This window comes from Gallinula chloropus (genome assembly GCF_964237585.1).
Source record: "Gallinula chloropus genome assembly, chromosome: 3".
Taxonomy (NCBI): Eukaryota; Metazoa; Chordata; class Aves; order Gruiformes; family Rallidae; genus Gallinula; species Gallinula chloropus.
Genome location: NC_140087.1, coordinates 65,991,827 through 66,013,024, shown reverse-complemented (window position 1 = coordinate 66,013,024; position 21,198 = coordinate 65,991,827). Strand labels below are relative to the sequence as shown.

At 40.2% G+C, this 21,198-nt stretch overlaps 1 protein-coding gene across 1 annotated transcript in view; it reads right to left on the bottom strand.

Annotated features, from left to right (window-relative positions):
* Positions 1-21,198, bottom strand: part of SOS1 (SOS Ras/Rac guanine nucleotide exchange factor 1) — a gene marked incomplete at its 5' end in the record, with an annotated part of 52,146 nt that overhangs the window by 28,296 nt on the left and 2,652 nt on the right. Inside the window, 7 exons of the mRNA XM_084261966.1 lie at positions 2,127-2,225; positions 2,335-2,445; positions 6,189-6,332; positions 6,809-7,018; positions 10,980-11,144; positions 11,696-11,827; positions 14,116-14,241. Coding sequence (XP_084118092.1) covers positions 2,127-2,225; positions 2,335-2,445; positions 6,189-6,332; positions 6,809-7,018; positions 10,980-11,144; positions 11,696-11,827; positions 14,116-14,241 — 987 coding nt within the window. The remainder of the gene's footprint in view (positions 1-2,126; positions 2,226-2,334; positions 2,446-6,188; positions 6,333-6,808; positions 7,019-10,979; positions 11,145-11,695; positions 11,828-14,115; positions 14,242-21,198) is intronic.

Below are 21,198 nucleotides of genomic sequence, written 5' to 3'. Positions count from 1 at the left end.
TGGTGCCCTGCCAAAGTTCAGGAGGGCTTTAGTTTCTAAACAGGATAACCATTGGTGGATTGAAATTTACTTTTTGTAGTCTGCATAGTTAGAAGCCAACTTTGAAATGCATTCAAAGTATGCAAGGTTACACAACAGCAAGAAAAACACTGACCCTTTTATCCTTAAGTATATCTATATTAAAGAGAAACATTTTTCCACACGCTACTTCACCAACCTTTTGTATGTTTGTACCAAGAGATCCACTTTCACAGCATTTTAAACTTGGTTATTCACAGATATGCCTGCACTCATTAAATCAGGTCTCTTACCATACAAAATAATTGAATCCAACCTTGCACAAGTGGAACTGGTGGGATTATACAGCTAAACAATTTCATCAACACTCTTCCCTACCAAATACTCTTCTACCAGGCCATTTTTAAGCATAGCTAGGTAGGATCTGAAGATTACAGATGTAAGAAAGAAAATGTTCTTGCTAGCCAACACTACTGGAGGGAAGGACTCATATGCTGTGAGCACATGTATGTAATAACTAACAGGTGAAACCACTGCCATGATAGTTAATATCTCCCTCTTCATGTGCTCCAATTTTCCATCGCTGCCTTTTACATGTAACACCTCTAACACCACAGCAACAGTTGTCTCACTGAAACGCGAGATGAGCAACACATCAGGAAAAAAACCTGGAAGACTATCACATACAGAACAAAATCCAACCCAGCAACATCAGATTTACAAAGGGTAAAGGGTGTATGTATACAGCATTAATGAGAAAAGACAAGAATTTTACATAAAGCATACATCAGGAGATAACAAAACAACTGCTAACCTTCTGGAGGTGAGCTCAGCTCCTTAGACTCCAGTTTGCCTTAAAAAAGGCAAGCATGATCTACTCCCTATTTCCGTAAGCATACATTCCCTCTTTGCCCCCACTGAAATTACCAATGTTAAGGATCAACACAGGATGCCTGTGGCAGGCTATGCTAATCCTTCATGCTTTGTGTACTATGCAAGACAATACCATGTTCATATGGAATTATACAAAGCTACTAGGTACAGCATTTTGAGGCTGTGTGATAAAAGGATGATCAAAGAAATCCTATGTCTGTGCAGGTCTATCGCACAAAATGCAGACAAAGAAATGCTTATTACGTTAAAGATGTCAAAAAAGTCAGACCAAACCCATGACCTAGACAAGCAGATCAAGCACGTGTTCCAAAATTCAAAAGCAACAACAAGATGAGCTATGTGCCAAAGCTGTAAATGTAGATCTAAATCAGCATAAACCGTGTTCAAACTGTAGGCACTTAGACTCAAAGATGACCTAACTGCTGGGTTATCCCACGACAACCAAACAAACATTCAAGAAAAACACACCCAGATTTCTTCAGAAGAGCAAAGACTTGGTTTTTACTTCTGAACCAAACTTCCAAGTAATTAATTTTGGAACACTGTATCCCTTATGAGTATCCGTTAAGTCCACATGAACATTCTACATCAAAGTTCTCCTCAAGATGTCCTTAAAGATTGTTATTCAATGTGAAAAACATTCTGTAGCTCTTTCGCTTCACACATGAATGTTACAGAGCCTTTACTGTTACCCTACTGCTGTAAGATCTCAGTAGAAAAAGCCAAAGAAGTATATATACCAACCAATCCTTCCCTTTTGGGAAAGGCTATCACCTTCACAACCACCATGGGATGCGTGCTGCAAAAACACTGAAAATAAAATTAAGCCTGAAGGGAAACCTTACTCTGATATTAAATTTACAAGGTATCAACTTAGGAAACCCTGGGACATTCTCTGAGATACAACCATTTGCCATTGTCTCTAACCGACACAATCTTTCCAAGAATACAAGTGCAGAGATTCTCTACTGCTTTCTAAATTAATAGCAACTTGATTATTCAACACAAATCATTAGCAGCTCTAAAACTTTAATCAAGATGATATTCAGTTAGTTATAGCATGCACCACAGCACATAACCTGCTTTTCTTTCATCATAGGACTTTTATTCTTCACATTCTAGTAAAAGGTTTTACACCTAACTGAGCACACAAAACTCCAGTATCCAACACTGAGAACAACGAAAAAACCATCAGTTTGATATAATATTCTTACTTTTAGCAGTTCAAAATAATGAAGACAGTGGTAAACAGGGGCAAGGAGCAGCCGGGGTAGAACATACTGAACAGCTTCTTTAAAGCCTTCACCTATTGACTATAAAAAAAAAAGTGTCAGTCTTAAAACAACAAATGTATTTAAGAAACAATGTAACGTAATTAAAATAGTAACATTATCAACACGGCTTACTTAGAAGGAACTTTACCTGTAAATAAAATGCTGCTCCTGGCTTTGATAATTGACTTAGAAAATGATCATGAAAACCAGGTCGTAAAATATCTTGTGCATATGATTCATATGGATCAAATGCTAGTTCCTAAGAAGAAATACAGAATAATTTTACAGAACTGATTTACTATCTAAACTTCTTAAATAAAATACACATACCACTAAACAGCAGAGATTTTGCTGCATACTGTTTCCTAAAGACCAAGAGAAAAGAATCAGTATGTGCAGAGACTCTTGGAGTAATTCAGTCTGAAAAACACGAATGAAGGTCAACTGGTCCAATTCCCTGTTCAAAGCAGGGCCCACCTCAGAGCTCATGCCAAATCGAGTATCAAAGCTAGCTGAGGCTGCTCAGGGCCTCACACAATTATGTTCCAAATACCTCTAAGAACAGACAGCCAAACCCCTCTGAGTAGCCTTCTCCAATGTTCAATTGTTCTTGCTGCAGATTTCCCCCCGCCAGTATCTAATCAGGACTCATTTTTTTAACCATTTGCACACTTGCTCTCATTTCACCTCACCTCAAAGTTGTCTACTGTGATGCCTCAGTAAGAGCCAGACTCAGTCTTGTCTACATACTCCTTTCATGTAACTGAAGGCAGCAGTAAGACCTCCTTCCTCAGACTTCTCTGAATTGAATAAAGCCAGCAATCTTATCCCACATTGTACATCATGGGCCTCGATTCCTTAATCATCACTGCAACCCTCATGTATAGGTGTATCTTGTACTAGGAAGACCAAAACTATACACAGAATGCCAGTCATTGTCTCAAGCACTACACAGAAATGATCCTTCATCCTGGCAGCTACACTCTTCCTAATTTAACGTAGCAGGCAGTTAGCCTTCACCCCCAGTTCCTGAGGATCCACAAGCCCAGTCAAGCAGTGCTACTCCTCAGCCAGGCAGTTGGACCATTGCATGGGCTTGTTTGGTCCCAGGTGCAGACATCTCACATTTGCTTTTATTCAACTCCATGAAGTTCCTGTAGGTCCCTTTCTTCAGCCTGTCAGAACCCCCAAGAAGCAGCTGTCCCGTGTATCCCTCCACAATTTGACATCTGCCAACTTGATAAGGCAGACCTTCCACAACACAAATATAGATACCAAACGGTATCAGGCCTGTATCAAACCCTGAGGAATACCACTTAACACTGGCCACTGTAACGACCCTGTATTGCTGATGACAGCCCCTCAAAGCATGTCAGTCCAGTCGGTTTCCCATTCCACTTTATAATTCAATTAGCTAGTCTACATCTCACCAAGCTGACAATAAGGATACTATGAGAGACTGTGCTGAAGGCTTTGCTTAAGTTCAGACAAGGGATCTTGACTGTTCTTCCCTTTGTCCAGGGAGCTAGCCATCTCCTCTTACAAAGCAGTTAAGTTGGTTGGGTACAGTTTGTCCTTTGGAAATCTGCCCTGGCTATTGCCAATCACCTTGTAGTCTGGGTGTGAATTCTAGAAAGAATTGCTAATTTTCTCAGGGACTGCAAAGAGGCTGACCAGCTTCTAGTTTCCAGGATCCTCTTCACCAGTCTCTTTGAGACTGGGCAAAACACAATCTCCTGTCACAGGAAACCTCCACAACTTGCCATTAAATTTCAAGAATTCTAGACAGTGTGCTTGCAATGACATTAGCCAGCTGCCTCAGCTTCCTGTCTTGCCCCATACACTCGCATATATTCACCTTACATCAAGCATCCCTAACTTGATCTTTGATTTTCACCTCTCTCCCCTAATTCTTAGTAGCAAGCCTAACCGGGAAACCTAGATGCACATCTCCACAGTAAAGACCAAGCAAAGGAGACCAAGTAACTTAATCTATTCCATGTCCTTCAGCATAGAGTCTCTGGCCCCATGAGCAAGGTACTTGCATTTTCTACCATTAGCTTTTTCTTGCTATTTTACCTTACAAGCCCTTCTTGCTTTGCTTCACATTCCCCAACAAACGTGACCCCCACCTCAGACTTTTAATACAATTTCCACCTACACAGACAATGCTACATTCTCCTGGGAAGCCTATCTTTCTTTTTTGAATCTTAGAATCACTCAGGTTGGAAAAGACCATTAAGGCTATTGAGTCCAACCATAAACCTAACACTACCAAAGTGCACCACTGAACCATGTTCCTGAGGACGGCACCTACGTCTTTTAAATACCTCCAGACATGGTGACTCAACCACTTCCTAATATTTCCTAATACCCAATTTAAACCTCCACTAGTGCAATCTGAGGCCATTTCATCTTGTCTTGCTACTTGGAAAAGACCAACACCCATCTTACTACAACCTCCTCACAGATAGTTGTAGAGAGCAGTAATGTCAATAGTCTCCCCATGGCCCCCTTTTCTCCAAACTAAACAACCCCAGTTTCCTCAGCAGGTCCTCACAGGACTCGTTCTCTAGACTCTTCACCAGTTTCACTACTCTTCTTTGGACTTATTCCAGTACTCCAGTGTCTGTCCTGTAGTGAGGGGCCTGAATTTGGTTAAATGGGAAATTCCAAACTGCGCTTGTCCTTGCCTCCTGCTATACCTACCCTTTTTTCTTCAGGACCAGGAATGCATATTCCTTGTGCTTTGAGCCAACCATCTTGGAAAATAAAACAACTCTCCTCGGCCCTTTCTACCCTCAGGGCAGCCACTGACATGATAATGCCACCCAATTCCCTGAACAAACCCACATTTCCTCCGAAAGCCCAGGGTATTCAGTCTGCTTATCTCCTGCACTTTCCTCAGAATCTTAAACTCCATCATCTCTACTGCCACTTCCCAAGCCTCCTATTAGCTACAACATTTCTACAAGTTCTTTCTTAGCTGACCCCTCTGCATATGCCACAAAAACATATGCCACTGACCTGAACCTCAGCAAGTTGCCCATTCAGGAGAAGTCAGGAAAGCTATTCTCTCAAGAGAACCAGGGCCATCAAGAAGATGGCCCCTACTTCTTTCAAGAAGTTTTTGGTCACTTGTTGATTGGACAGCCTTTGCAAAAGAAGCTTGACCACAACATGCCCTTTGGTGGCCTCCTCCTCTGATACTGCTCCTTAAGCATTTAATCAGATCACCATTCGTTCCATAACAGATCTCCATGTATTTGAGCTGATCTTTTTTTATGTCTCCTAGCCTCATCTTCCCCACCTGTCCTTCCTGAGTGCCTTTATTAGTTCATACAGCCCTCTATTTTTCCATCTTTCTTGTCACATCACTAATTCCAGTGACACGACAACCATGCAGCTGTGCACAGACTCCCAGAACCTCACAGGTGTACATGAGCACATGCACTCTATGAAAACTGAAACTTCAAACGAGTCTGTCTTTGGTCATTCCACCTTCTCGGGAGAAAGGTGCAAGAGCCTTTGCTGTCACACTTTGTTATGCATGTCCCCTTATCTCAATTCTTCAATCTGCAAGTTTTGGTCTGCATCTGCTAGTAAGCCTAGTTCAAAAGCCTTCTTTACCAGCTTAACAAGCCCCCTGGCAAAGCAGCCTTTGTTCCACTTTGCATTTCCACAGCAATTCCGATCTACAGACATTTTACAGGATACCTCAATTTCTGCTTAAGTCTTGTCACAGGTGGGCTTTTTTCTTTGGTCCCATCCCTTGCCACCATGCTCTCTTCAGTTTTAACAGCCCTATAAAAACTGTGCTTTCAATACTAAAGAGGTAAAAGCCCTCTCCAAAATAGGTAGTGTATTCATCATGGTGGGGCTGGAAGAAGAGATTTCAACCTCAAAAGACAGCTAGAACAGATATATTTAGCATCTGAATGCAAGTCATTAAAACACACATAAATAGCAAGAATACCCAACAAACAACAGTTATTTTCTTACCTCTGCCATATCTTCAAAACAGCTGCCTACTAGTGGATGAGGACTACCTTCATCTGTCATTTCAACAGTATCTTCTATATGACCCAGTAACTTCACGCTAAGCTCATGAATGTCTGATATACGACTAAATATATTTTCTACATCCTGCAAAAAGTGATACGATCAGACAAAAATCAACAGCAAATTGGACACAATTTTTAGGAGGAAGAATGTTATATGCAAAGCTACTGTTATGATACAAAAGTAAAGCACTTCCTTAAACAGAACAAGATTTTATAGTATTTATTATATAGTTTCTGTACAAACCAAGATTTTATATTTGAATAATCACTATTTATGTATAAACAGCTAAAAATTTACAACAACTCACATGACAAAGAAGAACAGAAAAAACCTTAAGTTACAGGTCTGCGATTGAGTATAATAAATAGGGTGGTTTCTTACACAGGTCTACAAACCCAGTGCTCCCCCGCAAGTCCTCCAACTTGAGACAAACGCTTCCTCTACTACTAATATATTAAATTGGACAACAGGTATGTTCTGAAAGTGTTCTTCTAGATTTATAGATATTATAGCAGTGTAGGGTTTTTTTGTTTGTTTGTGGTTTGTACAATACTTACATGAGATGAAAACAGTTTGGAGTTGGAGGCATATGGCTCTCTAAAAACTCTGATAATGAGATTTAGTTCCCTTATATATTGTCGAACCTCCGCCATAAATGACTTCACTAGGTCATAATAGGTTTGCTCCCCTGAGGTGGAGGGTTCCTCATCAGATAAAGTTAGTGCACTTAAATCTTCTACATCTTGATGGAACATATCCATTAATACCTAGGTGGAAAAAGAGGGGGAAATCCAGTAAGTGCAAAACACTTGTCTTCAAGATCTACCTGTAAGTTACCAGTAAAGGAAATCTACTATTCCCGTGAAACCAGGCTGACCAGCAGTAAGATTTATCACACTGCAATTGGTCAAGCATCAGAAAAGTAGTAATCATGGCTATGAATTTGCAAGTCATTACTTTTAGTGACAATTTCTGAAGCATTCCCAATCATATAGACAATCCAAGCATCTCTCCAAGGACATGGTCCTACAATCAATAACAATTTCAAGAGGTCTATGAAGTACATAGGTGCATTTAGCTATATTCTATTATAATGAACTAGTCATACATAATCTAATTTTCTGGAGATACTATAGTATCTTAAGTGAAAAACACAGATGGGCATTTTGGCTTTTCATCTTTAACAGGAAGTCACACATAATTGGTCTCAGAACCGTGTAATCTGTGATGAATACTGCCCTGTCCACACACGGTATGTGGCCTGGTTTCTGTCCTTAACTCCCAAGTTCTCTTGCTAAAATGGACCCTCAAGGAAAGGCAGCAGCTTCAGAAGAGGTGGCAGTTCCACTACAGAACTACATAGATAAAATGGCCTCTAAAAACTACAACTACCTGTCCTGGTTTAATCTGTTAACCATCAGGCAGTTAAAACAACCATACAGCCATTCACTCACTCCGCACAATGGGATGGGGGAAAGAATTTTAAAAAATAGAGAAAACCCAAAAGGTAGAACTAGCAAGTTAAGATAAAGACTGATTAATATGATAGAAAAGGAAAATAATGCAAGTAATACCAGCAGCAGCACAATATACAACAGATGCAGAACATAGCTGCTCACCACCAGATGCAGAGCATAGCAGCTCGTTCCTGAGACATGCTGCCTCCCAGCCTACCACCCATTACACTAAGAGTGTAACACCATACGGTATGGAATATCCCTTTAGCAGTCTGGGTCAGGTGTCCTGGCTGTGTCCCCTCCCAGCTTTCCAGGCACCTTCTCAGGGCAAGTCCTTGACAACCTGACAAGAACTTTAACATCAGCGTGTTATCAACATCACTCTCATCCTAAATCCAATCACAGCAGTGAAACAGCTGCTGGGAAGAAAATAACTATCCCTGCCAAAACCAGGACACTACCAGAAGTCCCAATTCATACCCTAGCAATGCTTACCTAACGCAAACAATTATTAATTCAAACTTCTTAAGAAAAGTGGATCACTGAACACTTCTTCCAAATGTGGTATCTAAAGAGCGAGGAGTCATTACACACTTGGCCTGTGGCAAGCAGAAATCCCCACCTTATAGGTAAACTAAGTTAGTTAAGTACAAATTAGTGAAAGGCATTCTGATGTGAAGTATCCTTAGCAGAAAGAAAATGCAAAGAGAGTCCACAAATAATCTACAACTGTGTAGCAGATCTCAAGAATAAGCCAGTGTAAGATGTAGTTCAACATACAAGGTAACTTTTGTCCCAGGACAAACACATGGGACAGTATTTATGAACAAATCTTCTGCCTACAAGTACACTACTTCCAGGAAGTCATGAAATCTATCAAAGGTGAACTTCAAAATAATCCAGAACTTAAGTGCTGATTGCCAGCCTCCCTTCCAAGCACATAGGAAGTGAAGCCATGGCAACCTATGCTGTTACTGTGGAGACTGACATGACTGTTGTCAATCACTGAAAAGACGGGTAAAAGACTTCAGGATCAGAGCTGTAAATACACTGGAGAACCACAGTAGAGAAGGCTAACACATTAAACGTGAACTAGAGTTTAAATGACAGAAAACAGTGTTTTTTTCAAAATAATTATAGAACTGAAGATCAAGAATTAAACTTCTGAATGACCCACAGCAAATACGATGTTTATCTTGGTATTTACAGTAGAAATTGTCTCTTTAAAGCATATTACAGGCATCTCCCCAGAATTATGTCAGCTAAACAAGCTGCTGACTACTAATACTGCTATCCTGCAACAGAGTATTTGGGGATCTAGAGGTTCAAAATATGCTGTGGAAGGTTCAAACTACTGGAAGAAACATAGCTAGGGAAGGCATTCTTTATAGAGGTCTTGTCCTAACACTGCTCAAAAATATACAGGTGTAGTGAGGAGAGAAATGGGCACACAGCAGGTTGCTTCTACTAGTGAGTCAAACATCGCTATTACATACCCTGGTCCTAAGTTTCTCTGAAAGTGGAACAATGGACACTTCTCTTTAAGACTGCCTTCTTCTGAAGCTTTAAAAGCAGAAAGTGATTCATCTTTCAAAGCCAGTGAATATAAATGGAACTCTGGAGGACTCTAATTCTACGGAATGGGACATTATTGGGTCACTACTGTATAGAATTACATGAAATAATGTGGGTATTCAATGAGGCCCCATATTTGTAACTACTTCACAGGTGTAGCGCTAACATACTTGGAGGTAGAAGATTCCAAGTTGTATTCCAAGGTGTGTATCTCACTACTATGGAAACCACAGTAACAAACTGAAGTAATTATACCCCAGACATTGAATTCAGAGCACTGTGAAGCACAGGCAGACAGTAGAAGAAAAAAAGCTCACATTTGAATGGAGTTTGGTTTTTGCAGACAAGGCAAAATTTTCCCCATGGATGGATGGCATAAAAGCAAATGTGAAAGTGCTTGAGAAAAAAAATGCCACACAGGGCCAAGAAACTGTTCTGGCTGTTTTGCTGCAAAAAATAAAAACAAGCAGAACAAGTTATGGGGATGAACATAATATATCATAAAGCTTCTTGATGCAACTGGGAAGAAAACACCCTAAGAGCACCTTTCAATGTCTTGTTCTGCTGAGACAGTAAACCAACAGGCCTGCTTTAGAGCCTTTCAAAAGTTTCTTCTGTGTACATGTATCAAAGAACTTCTTCAATAAAACATAAGTTCCTATATCAAATTCATAACGGCTCTTTGGCTCACCATGATTCCTAGTTGTTTCTGTTGTTTTTCTATGACAAATATTCTAACACAGACATTCAAACCCTGTCCTGATGATCAAGGCTGATATGCCCGCTAACCAAAAGCAAACAAGACTACTGCTCTGACTGAAAAGTGCTAGACTTTAAGACCTCACAAGACATTTTGAGAGAGTAAAGAAAGGTGAAGAAATTGGGGTGGTGGGGTGCAAGCAGGAATGAGACAAAGGCGTTACTTGAAATACAGACATCCTAACCAAATGTATTAACAGGGACCAAGACAAAACACTTAAGAGGTGGTAAATCTGAAAATCCCTAGATTTAAGCAAGATTAGAGATTCGTCATTCCCATCCCCTAAAGGATTACCTTCAAGCTTTATTTTTTAAACAATGGAAAACTTGAGATGCTAACGAGGCTGCCACAGAAGCCTCAAGGCAAAGGCACCTTGCTCTGTCACTGCTGGAAAGAGCAATGATTCCTGTCTGAGCCTACTGAATCTTCTGAAGCTACAAGAAAAACTACCGGCAGGTAAATATATGGATGACTAAGGAGGATTAGACTGATATGCTAATGCAGGTGGGTTTTTTGTTTTAAACAGCAGGACCATTGAAACACTACTTTTCACATGCAATACAGTCATTTAGAGAGAACATTCAAGCTTAATTTCAGCCTTCTTTTTCAAGCTACAAAATAAGACTCCACTATTACAGCTTAGGAATGTTAAACTTTTAAGTTAGTGCTGCTTCACAATTTTTAAAGCATTCACACATTGCTGAAATTAGGCAAGCAATATCAAAATGAACAGCAACTTAACTACTAATAAGCACAACCTCTGTAAATGCAATTAGCTTTTGGGTAGAGCTTTGCTCTACTGCTGGAACCATACTTTATGGCAGTAATTTCTTCCTTCAAAGGTACAATACTATGAACTCAATAAGGAATAGACATTGTCCTCTCAAAACTTAACTAAAACTTCCTGGTAACATGAGAAACAAGAGTTCAGCTTACCTTATCAGCACACATTGCCACTTTAATATCCTGTTTTGTAATCTCATAATGTCTTATATTCCGCACATAATTCCCAACCAATTTCAAGATGTCTGCAGAAATATATTCTAATACTGCCACTATGTAAACAGACACTTGGTGGTCGATTTTGTAGCCTAAAACTTCCTGAAAGGAAATAAACCAAAACAAAAGAAAAAAACCCGTCCCACCATTAGTCAGTCAATAAAACACACACCATAGGTTACAGCTAAAACCAGTAAGTTTAAAACCATACTCAATGAACACTCACCACATACCCACAGTCTATTTCACTAACAGAAACAGTCATCTGTATGCCTAGAGAGGAAACAGCATCATTGCAGACGCTGATCTATTAACTGTGGCAGTGACAACAGCCAACAACTGTCCCAAAAAACCCTCACTTTAACATTTATGGCTATTCCAGAAGTTTCTCGAGCATTTCCTAAGTTATATGAAATCAAGAAAACCCAAAGAAATTCACAGCAATTGAGTCCGTTGCTTGCTTTGTCCAACAGAAAATTAAAATGAAAATGCATGTGGAATTAATTAAACTGCAACACTTATTATTAAGTGACAAACACCCATATTCTTATTCCTTTCTATTTACATTTCATCAGGCAGCAAACAGGCACTATACAAAACAAAGCTGTCAATTTCTAATTACACTCTAAAAGTAAGATTACATCACTTCTTACCTTTAATAAAGGATGGATTTTTTCTACTGGGAGAGATAAGGGATTCCGTCGTTTCCTCTTCTCAATAGCAGACTGGGCATCAGCTATTGCCCACTTATCAATAGGATGGGGAAAACTTTTTTGAACACGATCCTTAAAAAAAGCACAACACAGGACTAGAGGGTAAACCCGCAATCTGAATGAGTTTAGCAGTACCACTACCTTATGAAATTGCTTTCCATTACCTAGCAAAGGAATGTTTGCTAATGTTGGTATTTCAACTATAAAAGCTTGCAAAACAGGCATAAATTTTATCATTTCAGTACATGCTGCTCACTATATTCATACAGTAATATTACTATAGAATGATCTAGTGCTAAAAATTTGAGAAATGCAAGAATTAAGTTGCCACTGTGGGCACAATTTGCTCCTGTAGTGCATGTGCCTGGTATTTCAGCATTTAAATACATGACTACATTTTATCCTAGCACTTTAATTCCCTGTACAGGATGGTCACTGAATGAGAGATGAGATTTCTGTTTCCTCTTTACTAACCAGCATCTGCATCGTATACATGCAAACTGTGCTGATGATGGCAATGAACATAATAGGAAAAGACAATGTCCAACAGCTCCCATGTGTTTTTAAACAGCTTCATAGCCTACCATACAGGCCCCAGTTTGTTTGCTCCTTCCAGAAGGCCTCGTACCCGAGGGCACCTACATTGTCCCATGCATTGAAAGACTGTCCTACTGGAACTCACATATATCTGGACACTGAAAAGCTTCTCTGGTTTTGGTAGCCCTTCTGGCATTCACAGATGCCAGAAATCTAGTTTTTCAGATAACTCACATTTTACCCTTTCAGACCACTGTTCCCACTTGACCGTTTCAGTTGCAAGCGCTTACTTACGTAAATATGACCCTCATTTGAGCAACCATAAAATGAGGAAGATGAAGTTAATGACCAGTTACAAAGAACTGGTACAGGACTAGGTACACAAACAAGAACTTTCTGACAAAAAAATGGGATGAAATTCTATAAAGGTGGCACCCAACTTTCCAAAGTCCAGGCTTTTCTTTTTCATTCCTCACTGTAACAGTTCTGCAAAAAGGAAGCAGAAGCCATCCAAAAAAAAGCTAAATAATTCTCTTATTCTCTATCTAAAACCAATTCATTCCCCTAGCATAGTCCAGCTTGCTGACTGAACAATAAAGGTGTCCTGGGGAAAAAATAGACGTGTATGACCACATAATTAAAGACAACACCATTATGCGTAAACACAAAGGGGATAAATTGAGCTTGCTTGATCATCTCCAGTTCCTGACTTCACAGACTTAAGACTTGTAATGCAACACTGTGTGTCAAGTTTTTTGTTAGCATTGTTTAAAACACAGCATTAAACAATCTTCCCTTGAGCTGCCAGACCAGAATGATGTTGCAAAACAGGCTAGCCATTAAAGGGGACACTGAAACACCATCAGAGGTGTCAGTGTTCAAAAGAGAAGAGCAAGGGTGAAATTTATGAATCTTGAGCTCAGACATAGACTCCTTTTTTAGGCGTTTTTGGTTGGTTTTACTTTTTCTTTCCTCCTGTTAGGTCACTTTCTTCAGAACATGAGGAAGTTACATCCTGTGTTGTTACCTAACTCAGCTCAGGCACAGCCCCCTGAGTACTGGAAATCAACAGGTACACTGTACACAGGGTCTTGTAGCTTGGCAACCAGAGCCAGGGTTAAGCACAAAGAACTACCACAGTATTCACAGACACAGAAGCTTAATTCATGTAGCTTAACTAACTTGTTTCTTAGATGGAGAAACTCTCATATCATGCCCTCTTCTCAAACATCAAGCTGCTTTTCTGAGCAACAGAGGTTGTAGATCCTTGAAAAGGCAAGCGTAAAAGAAGCTTCTATCCAGACAAAAGAAGTGTTCCTCAATTCGTTCTGTGAAAGTAACTAAATTGTTCTTGTTCAAAATTAACAGGTCAAGGTGTATATCTGCCTAAATCACCATGCCTAGAAAGCAGCATCAAGCCTCAGACTAAGCTGCTATAGTTTGCATGCAGTAACAGGGGGTGGGGAGAGGGGGTGAGGAGAGGGGGTGAGGAGAGGGGGTGAGGAGAGGGGGTGAGGAGAGGGGGTGAGGAGAGGGGGTGAGGGAAGCAGTGTTTTGAAAGGAACTAGTCAGCTTTATGCACACAAGTGACACTAACCATCTATTAAACAGTAATACAGCTCAGAGACAATTTTACTCTGCACTAAACAAACTGAATTGACAGGAAAATCAGCTATTAGGTATCTCAGGAAGCTTTCTGCAGAAGGCTCTGCTACATGAAGATACATAATGACTGCTTTCCTTTTTACACATGAAATGATTAATGTATTAACGTTTCACCTAAGTTCAAGTTATTACAGATTTGTAGTAATTATTCTCTATACCTCTACATCCAGAAAACTTCTCGGTTGGGCTTGACACAACATATTTAACAACTGGAGAATTAACTCTTCAACATACTGTAATGCATCTTCAGTAGAGGAAAGTTTAGGATGGACTTGCACCTGAACCTATAGGAAACAAAAAGAATTAAGGCTTTTGAGTTTTGCTCATCCCCAAACCATATGCTTTACATGCAAAACAAGTTGAAAAGTGAAGAAGCCAAATGGCTTACATAAATCCAATGCAAAATGTAGCTCTGTTAAGGCACACCAGATAAACATGTGAAATGCCCATCCACACCTGAGAGAAATGCTTATCACAAGTGTTATATGTACTCAAATCACTGTAATGACCTTTAACAAGTAATCAGCTAATCAATAAACACTGTTTAGCAGTGCAGCTAGGAAAACCCCATGCGTATTTATCTTTCTCCCATGCTCTTAAACCACTGGTTGCAGGAGACATTTTAGACCTGTTGTTTTCCGCCTTTTACAACTCATTGTCCATCACTCAATATGTAACAATGAAACACCGAACGCCTTTCGCAGAGCACACGCTACAGAAACAGCAGTGATTTCAGCAAAAATAAGATTAGACATTTGTTTCCATGCTGAATTTTGGAAAAAGATGTCAGACTCTAGAGTAAAAAGAAACCAACCAACAACTTCAGAAAAGGCGCTGTATGTGCCAGTTCAGAAACTTTGAAAGTTTGGACCCCATACATTTAACAGTAGGTCCTAAGTATCTGTAAATTCTTATTGGTGTAAATCCACTGAGGCACAATCCTCCTTGCTCCTCCCATTATTTTTCCAGACAGTCAAACTTCTGAAACAAGCCTCCAGTACAGCTTTCCTTTGCACTTCCTTTACCTGTGTGATCTGTCCTAAGGAGCCTGCTTTGGCAGGGGGTTGGACCCAGTGATCTCTGGAGGTCCCTTCCAACCCCTACAATTCATTGATTCTGTTGTTCACAAAATAGCAGTTTGAACGAGTTTATATTTCAGGTACACAATGTTCAGGTTTTTGCAGTTCAAACAGGTAGACAGTTCAATCTCAATCCTACACTGATGGCAAATATTACACCAGAGCAAGATGACTGCTAGCTCTCGCAATGCATGTTTCAAACCCCATTTTCATCATTTTACCATTCTGCTGCACACAACTCAAAATGCCTCTAATTCTCAATCACTAACACAAGAGCTTAACCACCTTAACCAAAAGCCAGCAATCTGTCTCATCCAAACGTTAAACCCCTGTCTATATTCAAATAACAGTGGCATGATTATTTAATTTCACACTTGAGTTTTCATTCATCTTTGCAGTTGTAGCAAGAATTAAATGTTATGAAGTTCAAACACACAACAGCCTCAAACAGCAATCCACTTGCCTGCTAAAGCAGTCATTAGTTTGAAGACTTCATGTCTGGGCACGGCCTATGTGTTCATTTAACTGTCTTCAGATTTAAATACCCCAGACCATGCATTTAGTTTCTTGCAGCTTGCACTCCCTTATGCAGCGGGTCTTGAAAGAACATCTCTAGAAATTATTACTTTTTTTAACTTAAAGCACACTGGCAAAAATAGAACAAGAGAGCTTCTCTCCATTTGACTAATGCAACTATTTTGATTATGCCAAGTTTCATTTTTCCTAAGAACTTCACCACGCACAGCGACAGAGTGTGTTTGTGGAGGTACCCAAGTAACAGCACGCCCAGCAGTCCCAAGCACTATTTACAACTCAAACACTGACATCTTGAAATACCATACCATCTTGGAAAAAAAAAAAATTCTTAACACCAGAGATTACAGAATTGCAGAAGTATTCTCTCAAAGATCAGAGCTGACCTCAACTGCCTGGAAGATGCTGCCTTCATGTTCCCTTAAAAAAAAACAAGTGAACAAATTTGTATTACACTCTCCCTATAGTACACTGGAGCACTTTGCATTCTGATGTGTTAAATTACCATGTCAATCCAACAGTAAAAACACAGAGCATGATAAACCAGAGTGATGAAGAGCAGCTCTATTTTCTCCTTTGCTTAGAAAACAGGTTGCAGACTTAAATAGCTTCATCACAGCTCTTTCAGTCTGCAACACAAAGTCTACAGGAGTAAGAACAAACAACCAAAAATACCACATCAAGTCATGACCTGAAACATTATCCACAGTCAGACAAAACAGAGTCAAGAACAATAACCTCCTCCTAGTTGGGGAGATAAAGTTCCGAACACTTTCCAAAGCATTTAAGTTTGGAGGGCAATTACATCATTCTTCTCCAAGGCCATTGTCTTCAGACCCTACCAAGTTCTACTTTAGCAGAATATCCACCTTGGCAGAGGAAAACATCACGAGGCACCATTGGCTTGCCAGTGTAGTTTATCTATATTAGGTAGGTAGTAAATAAGCTTCATTGCTACTTAATGGAGATTTAGTATCATTTAGGGCAAGAGCAAGAAAACGAGACTAACAAGGAAAATTACAGCATAGCTCAATGTACAATTATCACAGAAACATGTAATTTCAGTATCTGCAATACTGGAGCACTTAAAGGCTAAGACCCAGGACAAAACAGTGCTATTTGGAGGGTACTCAAAACAAGCCCCAAGAAGTCCATTATCTAAGACATGATGTGATGCTGGGTAAGATGCAAGACTTAGGAAGAGAAGGCAAAAAAGAACATCTGTTACATACATCGTCACATGACCAGCTTCAAAAAAGATCAAGTTACCAGGGAGTTCCCATCTTTCTGATAAAAAGTCACCTCAGAGTTAAAATTTAAAGAAAAACTTGGACCACCCTACCTTACTCCCCTTGAAAAGGAGTATGGCTTGAACCCCACCAGATTCTTTGCAGTCCTTACACATGGTAAAAACAGACCAACAACTTCTGAAGTGCAGTGATGTTTAGAGACGATTCTTATCTAAACATTTCACCTCTCCCTTAAATAATGACAGAACCCATCCCTTCCCTCCTACACACACACACACCCTACCCTGAAGTATGTTATCATAAGGGAAATTACTAAAAGAGCAGCTTGACATCCTTTCACAAAAGCCTCAATTCTTCAAAACATCCCAACAAATTCTAATAGGCTAATGCAATCTACATCAGCTACAAATCCCTACCTCCATGGCTCTATTTTCACTCATCTGATCACTTGTTTATGAACTTTCAATCTTCTCAGTTTTTTTAATTCAAAAAGGGAAACAACCAGGATTCTCTTAATTTGGAGACAAGCAGAGCCAGCATTTCTTGAACATCTTTTCACGATCTGTTTAAGAGCACAAGCAGAGTCAAGCAGTATCTGCTTAAGAAAATTCACAGCACTTAAGGAAAACATTATAGAATCATACCTTATGATATGACCACTTAGAAATTGTTGATTTTAAGGGGGGGGGGGAGGGGCGGAGGGGGGGAAGGGGGAAAACACAACACAAAACCAATCAACTATCCAAAATGGCAACAGCTTTAGGTTTAAGTCTGCCTAATTTCACTGCTAAAAAGTCAGTGAAGCCAGCTAAAAAAAAGTGCTTACAAAGATAAACATATCTGATCACAATTTATAACCCTTCACAACTTATAAAATAAGAACCATTCTCAAATAATTCCTTTCAACCTCTATGTAACAAATGGTAATATAAATGCTCCCACAAGCCTCACAGGAAGCAACAGAGACCCAGATCAAACCCAGAAGTCAAAGGAAGAGCTTCAGCTTGGTCTGAGTGGACTAATCCAACTCCCAGGCTGATCACAAGGTGAATCAAACTGAGCCTTAACTGGCACTCAGCAGCTCATTCTGCACTAGAAAGAGGTGTTTGATAACAGGCAAGAAGGGAAGACCCACACGGCAAATTCAGCAATCTGATTGACACCAACCACACTTCCTTAGCCAGTTTAAAGTTACCTCTTCCTCACATGGCCATGAGGAAAAGCCTAATTTACATCGATCACAAAGCTGAAAAACTTCAACTGAGAATCACAGAATGGTCTGGGTTGGAAGGGACCCCAAGGATCACAGAGTTCCAACCCCCACAGGCAGGGCCATCAACCTCCAGGCCTGGATCTACACAAGGTTGCCCAGGGCCCCATCCTACCTGGCCTTGAACATCCCCAGGGATGGGGAATCCATCACTTCTCTGGGCTGCCCATTCCAGCACCTCACCATGCTCTCTGTAAAGAGCTTCCCCCTAATTTCTAATCTAAACCTTCCTTCCTTCAGCTTCAAACCATTCAAGGGGGGATTGTCCTGCCATTGTCTACCCTTTTAAAAAGTTGAATCCCCTCCTGTTTCTCTGCTCCCTTCAGCTACTGAAAGGCTGCAATGAGGACCTCCAGCAGCCTTCTCTTCTCTAGGCTGAACAAGCCCAGCTCACCCAGACTCTCTTCACAGGGGAGGTGCTCCAACCCTCTAATCATCTTTGTGGTCCTCCTCTGGATGCCAGCCACGATGACATGACATGATGGGGCCAGATGGGGCCTCACGAGGGCAGAGTAGAGAAGGACAATCACCTCCTTGTCCCTGTTGGTCAACCCTCTTCTGATGGAGCCCAGGATACCATTGGCCTTCTGAGCTGCAAGAGCACACTGCTGGCTCGTGTTAATTTTCTCATCTATCAGAACCCCCAGGTCCTTCTCAGCAGGGCAATTTCTCCAAAGACTTCTTAAAACAACTTTACATGTTATGCAGATACCTGCACAATGCTCCCAAATCATCTTTATCAATCCATGCCATCAGGCTTGCAGTTCTCTGATGTTCTGCTAAACACAGAACACACCAGGGAAAAGAAAAAAAAAAATCCATGTGAAAGGCTGCAGAGAGAATACCAAGCTAAATTCCATCACAGCAGAAGCTCTGGCAGCTTCCAAAAAGTGCAGAACAGAAGGAAGCAATTCTAAAGCTACATAACAAACTGAAATAAAACTGAAAGATCTACTGTTGCTAGATATACTTTTTTTTTCGTATCTGAGAAAAACTACCCATCTACAGGGATTCTGGCAAGAAGTCACAGCATGAACCATAGAACCCCCAACAATGCCTGTTAAAGATCAATCACGCTTCACAGATGAGTACAGGTACTGCCACACAATTGTGTCGGTGGCAGCAGAAATGCTTGTAAGAAACTGTCTAAAGGAAAAAAAACCCTTCATATTTACCACAACATTTTGACAATCAAATGGAAGAAGCTATAATGAGACAACAAGCAGAGCTGTCTCCAGGAGCACTATCAGAGAGCATGAAACTTTACCCACTATAAGCATTTTTTTCAACCTTTTCTAAAACTACAGTTTTCTAAACCTTCAGATACAGTTTATTCAACTGATTATTGGCAGAAATTAAAGGTTCAGTGTGTGTGTGTGTGGGGGGGGGGGAGGCCGGTTTTTCATTTCAGTAACTTTGAAAATCTTCATTAATGTTATAACCCTTATTTTTACTCAACCTATCTTTTGTTCATCTTCCCTCAGCGACTGCAAAATTACTGACAAGCAAAACACTCCATGATGAAACATTTTATGTATAGCTTGCATGGATGAGCGCTCTCTTGATTAAAAATTCAGTAAGTTAAACCAAATGCAGAAAGCATCTCACATCCACTTCAGGCAGAATTCACTAAGGCCACGAGACTTGGATTTGCGCTAAGATGTCTCTTGATGTATGAGCAGTATTATACTTCACCAGTGAGCACGTGGAAAAAAAACTTACAGTAAAGACTTGAACTTAAGGAGGACCTTAAGTTTATCCTCCATAGCCATTAGAGGAGCAGAGAACCCAAAGTGATCAGAAATGAAGGATGTTCTGCATCAACTGTGAAGCAGCACCAAGAATAATAAGTGCCATTCTGAGTAGCAAGTGGCAACTGGGCTGTCACTGATTTGAAGAATGAAGTAGTGAATAGTCAGGTTAAAGTATTCTTGTCTGCCACAGCTTCTCAAGTACTCTGTAGTCACTGAAGCAGTTTGTCTTGCCTCTTTTGCTCCACGCAGAAGATGGAGCGTAGAGTACCTGTAAGTATACTGTCTGGAACAGTTTTCTGTAACAGAGAATCTCTTTCAGCTGTCAAGCCACATCAATCATTCTGACTGCAACAAATTCCAACAGTACCCCTTGTTAATTGCTCAGCTGATCCACAACAGCTTAAGGTGCACAAGCAGTGGAATATCTACACAGTAACAAAGTTCTGCTTTTCTCTATTGTGGAATTGCTCAAGGTATCAATCAGTCAGGATGACACGCCTTCTACTTTAAAAAGCAGCTTATCAGGGAAGATGCAAGTCGCAAGCATGCAGAAAAATTCTCACTGCATGAACAAGAGTTTATACACACAAGACGAAGCCACAGGGAAAGAGATGTTTGGGAGAAAAATATCAAAAAAGTTATGACCAGAACAAAGTGTATAAATTCACTAGAGAAGGAACACCAATGTTAGAAGAGGCATCACTTCACAGGTGTCCCTTCTGAGTCTGTTTTCCAAGGTGTACTAAAAACCATGTATCTCCATCTGCAGCAACCCAAGATCACTGGTGTTCCACGTGTCTTGAATCTTCCATCTTCAGCCCCAGCATCTCACCTTCTCTCCAAATCTGCAACTACTATTTAAGACACCAGCTGTTATTCTTACTTCCTTTTCTTGTACCTCATTATCATGATTACTGTCTTTCAGCAGCAGCCAAGGAACCCTGCAACATTCCTCTTATGCTGCTTCAAAACAAAAGTGACCAGTCGGAGAAGAATCTCAGCACTCATCATCTTCTTCCTAATTGCGTGCCCTGGAGTCTATCTTGACAGCATCTGAAGGAGAATCAGAAGAAAAGAGATTACATTATGATCTGAATGGTACAAGAGATGCTTTTCACAAATGCTGCTGTTCAATGCAGATACAGTTCTGTTGTTAAGGTTCGTGTTTAATGAAACACGGGGTGTGCTCTCCTAAGAATTTTTTTTTGATGCAAGAAGAGATTTAGTCTTACTACATATTCTTGGGTTTGTTGCTTGATAAAAATCAGAATCTAAATAAATCATTAGGAAAAAAAAGCTAAGATACCTATTTTTTAACAAAACGATCCCAAGGCTGAAGTTTGAGCTCCGCCTT